The sequence below is a fragment of the Berghia stephanieae genome, chromosome 2 (assembly GCF_034508935.2).
Source record: "Berghia stephanieae isolate SIO BIC M18660-M18661 chromosome 2, UCSD_Bste_1.3, whole genome shotgun sequence".
Classification (NCBI taxonomy): domain Eukaryota; kingdom Metazoa; phylum Mollusca; class Gastropoda; order Nudibranchia; family Aeolidiidae; genus Berghia; species Berghia stephanieae.
Genome location: NC_088361.1, coordinates 10,125,795 through 10,133,294, shown reverse-complemented (window position 1 = coordinate 10,133,294; position 7,500 = coordinate 10,125,795). Strand labels below are relative to the sequence as shown.

Sequence of the window (7,500 nt, the reverse complement as noted above, 5' to 3'; positions counted from 1 at the left end):
CATGTTTATTCATGCAGTCATTCATCCATTCATTCATTCATTCATATGTTTATTTATTTATTAAATCATGTAAAACGTAGGCCTTATTTGCTCATCTATTCATTCTATACTAAAAGATATTTTAAATCAATGTGTTTTATTTTCCATCAACAGATTTAGCTAAATGAACTGCAGAGCTACCAGTCTATTCTAGAACAGTCTATGAAGACATTTTAACCTGAACATTCCCAAAATCTTCCCAATACAGATTCTATCGGATTTCCATTCATACGGATTTGTTTACATTTTGACAGGCAGGTAACAACAGCTTTTACCCACACAATGCTTTAACTCACTCAACCCTAACACCGACTATATCCGTAGTTTACCCGGGTTACTTTTACCCCATGCCTATTTATTTCATTTTCATTAGACAAATTATAGGCGTAGTATCAAAGCTAATGTTTTTAGTTTTTGCATGTTAAAGATAGTTGAATAAAACTGCTTATTTTTAATACATTTTTTTCCAATTTTTAAAAGTAGCAAAAATCTCTAGGATTGAGTGAGTCAACCAGTAAACTGGCATACTTTAGAAAGACGCGTTGGTACTTGAAAATTTGGCCAGAAAACTCGTCCTTCAAATCGATTTAAATGACCCTGATCTCTGCAAAAACTCGCTAACCAGGGACTACGCGGAGTTTTCCTTAGTCCCCAGGTTTGAGAGTTTTTGCGAAGATGAGGTTCATTTAAATCGATCGATATTTGAAGGACGAGTTTTCTGGCCAATTTTTCTTTTTTAAATACGCGTCTTTCTGGAGTTTGGCAGTTTACTGGTTAAATACACTTCATTGTTATCTTTAGATATATAAAGAAAAACAAGACAAGGCACTCCCTTTTCTTTTCTAGTGATATCGTCTGGAATGAATGTCATATTTTTTTTAATGAGCTTTTATAAAGCGCAATATCCACTAAACGTGCTCAAAGTGCTTTAAAAGTGGTCCCTGACCAACAGCAACACGTGACATGTAGAACGAGACCTGAGGCCTGTTAGGCGATATTACAAATTTTTTTCTGACATAGAAAACGTTGTTACCGGCCAGGTCATCATTTTACACCTGAGTACGGTGAGAGAGAATAAGTAAAGAGCCTTTTCCAAGGACACAAATATGCGCCGAGCGAGGCTCAAACCCACGACTTCTCCGATCCTAAAGCGAGTTTCATACCTCAAGACCGCATATTATGTTTCTCTCTCTCGCTCTCTCCCTCTCAATCTCTATGTCTCTCTCCCTCTCTTAATCTCTATGTCTTTCTCTCTCTCCCCCCCCCTCTCTCTCTCTCTCTCTCTCTCTCTCTCTCGTAATCCTTATGTCTCTCTTGCATCTGTTGTCTTTCTCTAACCCTCCCTCTGGTTCCACTAATATTCCTCTTACTTCTATCTATATTTTCTCTCTTCCCTTCCATCCTCTCTCTCTCTCTCTCTCTCTCTCTCTCTCTCTCTCTCTCTCTCTCTCTCTCGCTCTGTGTGTCTCTCTCTCTCTCTCTCTCTCTCTCTAAACCACCTCTCTCTCTCTATAAACCATCTCTCTCTCTCTCTCTCTCTCTCTCTCTCTCTCTCTCTCTCTCTCTCTCTCTCAAACTCTCCATAGATTTCCGAATCCCATGTCCACATAAAACTATCTAGGTGTTCGAGTTATGTAAAGCTTTCTGACCACACAATGGAATGCGACAATGACAATGCACGACGTTAAAGTACACCGACCCGTGCTTCCCGTTCGTCCCGCACTATTTCTTCACGGGAGTCGTGTTATTTAACGGTTGATATTTCGTAAGCGTGAGTGAGCAGTGATGACCTTTGCATGTTGTGTGTAGTGTAAGGCGGCACTCGTGAAAAATGTATTGTTGCACGCGCAGTTAGTTGTGGGACGAACGAATACCTCGCGCTAGCTACGTTTTGTAGATGAGTGTGTTATGCTCTTTCTATGTTATGCCCCACTCGTCCTATTCCATCATGCATAGCAGTGTGTACTTTACTGATAATGATATTGACAACAACAAAAAACACGTTCTTTGTAAATGAAAATTGTATAGGTTTTCTGTGGATTCAGTGGCGTTTTTTCAAGTTTTTGCCAACAAAATAGTAACTTAACATTTGTTGATTTAATATCAGTGACTAGATCTATCGACAGTTTACCAGTAGAAAGTTGAGACACGTAATTATTACTAACGAATGAGTGAAAATGGAGAGGCTTCGTAAAGGAACGATACAGAATATGGGCGTTTCGTGTACAAACCCTTCATCAGCGCAAAAATACACAAATTAACGTGGAAAACAAATAAAATGAAATGCATAATAACTTATTATATCGTTTGTGCATATTGCAAGCACCATACTGCAACCACCATTGAGTACAGTGTGATAAAAGTTATTTTGCATTTTATTTTATTTGTTTTCTACGTTAATGTGTGTATTATTGTGCTGACGAAGGGTTTGTACATGAAACGCCCATTGTCTGCATCGTTCCTATACGAAGCATCTCCATTTTCACTCTTTCGTTAGTATTTTCACGATCACAAGCTTCATTCAGGCAGCCTCTACCGTTTTCTACTATTATATATATATAAATATATATATATATATATATATATATATATATATATATATATATATATATATATATATTACTTATCCAACTAGCCTGTTTGAGTCCTTCCACATTCCAACAGAGAGTGTTCTATAAGATTTTCATACCTTAAAAGAGATAAAAAGAAATTATTTTGAGGATAAATTCGAATTACTCACAAACGCGGGTGGCAAAAAGCAATACAAAGACCTGAGTGACGTCAACTTCATACTATACTATCTATAGTTAACACTACCTAGCACTGCATGTAACAAGTAAACTGTTTATTTAGCGACACGACCTCAATACGCCCCCCCCCCCCCCCCCCCCCTACAAGTATCCTGGTCCGGCGCTGCAGGGGGTATAATACTACTAGGACCTTGTTGCGAAATACCTGTCATAGCCCAATAATAGATAATGGAACTGACTGACCTATGACGGGAATGCAATTAACGCCCAGTTCTCTTATTTACTTTAGCCGTGATTTTGCGTCTGTGGTGGGGCTATAATTTGGTCTAGTGGTAATGATACTCAGATACGAACCGCCCAGAAGGTCCAAGACTCGAATCCGACACTCTGTGCAATGCATAGTTGAATCTTTGGAAAAAGGCTCTTTATTCACATTTTCTCACCGTGCTCAGATGTAAAATAAGTACATGGACTTTAACAGCGTTGTCTCTGTCGGGAAAACAAAATTGTTATACTGTATTGCCAAACAAGACTCATATCTCTTCCTGCATGTTGTTGGCTGTGGAGCTTTTTTGAGAACATTTAGTGGATATTGCTCTTTATAAATGCTAAACATTTGGGTTTTTTTTATTTATTTATTTTTATTTTTTTTGTTTTTGTTTTTTGGGTTTTGTTTTTGTTTTTGTTTTTGTTTTTTTTTTTTTTGGGGGGGGGGGGGGGGTGTGTTTGTTTTTGGTTTTGTTGTTGTTGTTTTGTTTTTTTGTTTTTTTTTTTGTTTTTTTGTTTTTGTTTTGGGGGGGGGGGGGGGGTTAGTAGGACTTGCGTTTAAACAACTGTCCACTCATCTTGGCGCTTAACTCGGCCTTTGGGAAATTCTGAAACATGTATTATGTCGGAATAAACCAAGTACAGACAATTGATATTTAAGTTAACGTATAAAAACATCGGAAATTCGTGTTGTTGTTTTTTTTTTCTGTTTTATTTATTTCATTTTTTTTAAAGCAGAAAACGACTCTCCTTTTGTAATGAAAACACCCACTTCAGTAATCTGAAGAAAAAAAAACAAACGCGTATTTAAAATTTGGGCCAGAAAACTCGTCCTTCATATTATATGGATCGATAAGAATGATTCACATCTTGTGAAAAACACTCGAACTTCGGTGGTGTCTACGACTAAACAAAGTAAAAAAAATAAATGTAATTCATTAGAACAACAAGCTGCAACACTGTGATATCAGTCTCGTGTGGAAAACTCTTTATAATTGGCTTCTACAGTCATGACGTCACTTCCCTCGTAATGACGCATTGTAACTTTGTAACTGGCTCTAAACTATCGGAACAATGGCGGACGCTCTTATGAAATATCTCTCCGACGAGCATAAAAGTGTAACCAGAGGAGAAAAACATTATAAATATGATCATGTTTTGACTTTTATACATTCTGATCACATGACATATGAAAAGTTCTAGCCAGCATGAAGAATAAAAAGTACCATTTTTCTTTGTTTAGAACCACGCTGTTCGCCGTTGCTGGGCGACGTGACATCAGACTATTGAATCCAATTGAAGGCTGGTTTTTCAAACAATCGTTAAGTCGATTTTTCAGTTTTTTGAGATTTTCCATCCATGAGATAAATTAAAATGTAAACATTATTTTAAGCATTAATTGACACAATAATTTCTCTCACTAATTTCTGTGAATTTGGGGTTTAAATATGATAAAATAATAGGCCGAATGAGACATTCTAAGGGAAATCATCCTCAATATCTCAATATGGGAAAAAGGGAGTCAGGGAGTTTTGGAAAACAAAAGTTAATTTTAAAATTCGAGCATTTATATAGGGCAATATCTACTAAACATGCTCAAAGCGCTTTACAGGGGCTCCCCAGCCAACAGCAACACCTAACAGGAAGGACGTGACATGACGCCTGTTGATCGGTATTGATGCAATTAGTTCAGACAGTTTCGACGCTGTCAACACTGAGTAAGGTGAAATAATGCCAGTAAAGAGATGCTCAGAGTGGGACTCGAACCCAGGACCTTCCTATCCGTAAGAGAGTAACATACCACTAGACCACATAGCCACATAAGGGACTGAATCGATTAGATGATGCATCCACAAAATAAATTGGCGTAAAAACGCACTGTGAAAATGCGCCATTATGATCTCCTGACATACTTGAGTCGGAAAAAAAGCCCATCGTAAAACTCTGTTTATGACTTGTATAATTATGAATGGCCGTTATGCTTTCAGCGTGTTCACTGATGGGTAAGAGTTTGGTATAGTTAATGCGAACATTTTCTCCTTGAACTTTAGCTGGACCCCGGAGGTCGTCAAAACATCTTTTCTTTAATAAATAGGGTTGGGGGTCAAAATTGTTCCGTTTAGAGCCCTTGTTAAATTTTAGCCAACAGGCTTAAGATAACTGGCAAATCTAAAAATTATTAAAATTACCACAAAAAAAAATAAATTAAAATTCCCTTTATTCATCCCATTGGGGAAATTTGTCTCTAGGGTCTATATTCCAAGGGAAGACTGGTATAACCAAGGCGTCAGCCGCAATGTAACACAGACATTTGAGCTAGGGCGAGGTGACTTGCCCAAGGCCACACAGTGCAGCGGCGGTTGATCGAATTCTGTACCTTTCGGGTACGAAGCAAAGACTGTACTGCTGAGTCACGCTGCCCATAAAACTAATTTTTACAGATTGATATACGAGTAACTTACAATAGGATTCAATAGCATGATGTCATGTCCGCCCCGCAACGAGCAGCTTGGTTCTGAACAAAGAAAATCTTCATGCTGGCTAGAATTTTTTACACTTGTCATGTGATCAGAATGTATAAAAGTCAAAACATGATCAGATTTATAATGTTTTTCTCCTCTGAATTCACTTTTTTTGCTCGTCGGAGAAGTATTTCATCAGGGCGTCCGCCATTATTCCGATTGTTTAGAACCAGTTACTAAGTTACTATGCGTCATTACGAGGGAAGTGACGTCACGACGGTTGAAGCCTATTCTTTCTTAAATTAACGGTTATTCTACTACCCATTAACTCAAATGATTATTCATAAAATTTGCCAGGGAATAACGATCGGTCCATTGATGTTGGCAATCATCGCCATCTGGCCGTACTGTTGCCAGATCGGTCATTTGACATGCATTGGCAGCAGCTTCGTATGGTTCTCACACTACTATGTTATGACGATCGACCCAATCAGCAAAGTCCGGTCAGCATTCGTGCACCGTCGCGAACCCGCCCGGTAGCATCGTCACAACACACCGTTCAACTAGATGCTCTGCCGTTTCGGGGTCTTGCCCACATCGGGTAGACGTAGGACAGGTGGAAAGTCCCCACTGATGAAGCGCCCTTGCTGTGGCATTGGCAGGTTGCCCTTTGCTTGCAATAGTAGCATGTTTAATGCATTCGCGTTTAACTTAAATGACAAATGCAGTTTGTAGACATTCTCTTGCGGATTACGTAAAATAGGGTACCGATAACTCAGTGTAGAGCACTCTCTTCACACGTAAAGGGACCGAGATCGATCCCGGATGCAGTTGAGACTTTTTCTGACCCCCCCCCCCCTTGTCCATCCAGCAGTGAATGGGTAGCTGATTTATGTTAGATTTGGCGGAAAGTACTTTGCGAGAGACTAGTATCCTATCCAAAGGATACCAAGCAATTACTATTGTCCGTTTCACGGTACAGAAACCAGGATAAACGCCGGATCCATGGGCCCAATGGCTTTGAAGGACTCTAAGGATACAATCCTAGGTGTTTTTTAAAAATATTGAGCACTTATGTTGCTCCATATCCACTAAATGTGTTCAAAGAGCTTTACTAGGGGTCCCTAGCCAGCAACAACACTTAACATTTAGGACAAGACACGACGCCTGTTAGGCCATATCACACTTTTTTCCCGACAAAAACTGCGCTGTTTTCGGCCATGTACTGATTTGACACTTGAGTGCCGTGACAGAATGTGAGTAAAGAGCCTTTTTTAACGACTCAACTATGCGCCGCTCAGAACGGGATTCGAACCCATTAATTTCTGGTCCAAAGGCCAGTGTCATACTACAAGACCGTATAGCCGCACTGAAAGCATACAATACTAAACCAATCTTTATATAAAAAAAAATAAAAATAAAATAAAATTCCCTTTATTCATCCCCAAGGGGAAAATTATCTTTAGGGTCTATTCCAAAGGAAGACTGGAATATCCCAGGCGTCAGCCGCAGAGCAGCGCCGCAAAGTGAGCTAGGGCGAGGTGACTTGCTCAAGGCCACACAACGCAGCGGCCGGTGATTGAACTCGGTACCTTTCGGGTATGGATCAAAGACCGTACCACTGAACCACGCTGCCCCCTGTAAGCCATATGTTGTAATATCTATAATATAATGCTTATATTACAATTATATATTTATACCTTGGTTTTATTTCAGGGGTGATTTTTTTAAACCAGCATCATGTTTTGGATAGCTGTGATATCGATTGCCTTGGTTGTTCTAGTTCTATGGCTGAAACAGACAACCGTCAAGGAGAAAACGATCAACACGAATTCTTCAGCTAGTATGAACGATCTCCTAGATTTTCTTTGCTGCCCCGTCAACTTAGAAAAATACCACCCATATATGTAAGTACTAAATTAAATTAGATTAAATGAAATTGAGCTTTTATATAGCTCAATATTCACTAAACGTGCTCAAAG

At 39.1% G+C, this 7,500-nt stretch overlaps 1 protein-coding gene across 7 annotated transcripts in view; it reads left to right on the top strand.

Annotated features, from left to right (window-relative positions):
- Positions 1-7,500, top strand: part of LOC144964288 (uncharacterized) — a 19,757-nt gene that overhangs the window by 5,518 nt on the left and 6,739 nt on the right. For 3 of the 7 annotated variants that reach the window (XM_078898376.1, XM_078898375.1, XM_078898378.1), the window contains exons 2-3: positions 154-297; positions 7,235-7,425. In XM_078898376.1, coding sequence (XP_078754502.1) covers positions 7,259-7,425 — 167 coding nt within the window. In that variant the 5' untranslated portion in view covers positions 154-297; positions 7,235-7,258. Of the gene's footprint in view, positions 1-153; positions 298-1,987; positions 2,117-7,234; positions 7,426-7,500 lie in introns of those variants that run through there. The other 4 variants (XM_078898379.1, XM_078898377.1, XM_078898380.1 and 1 more) reach the window with 2 other exon arrangements.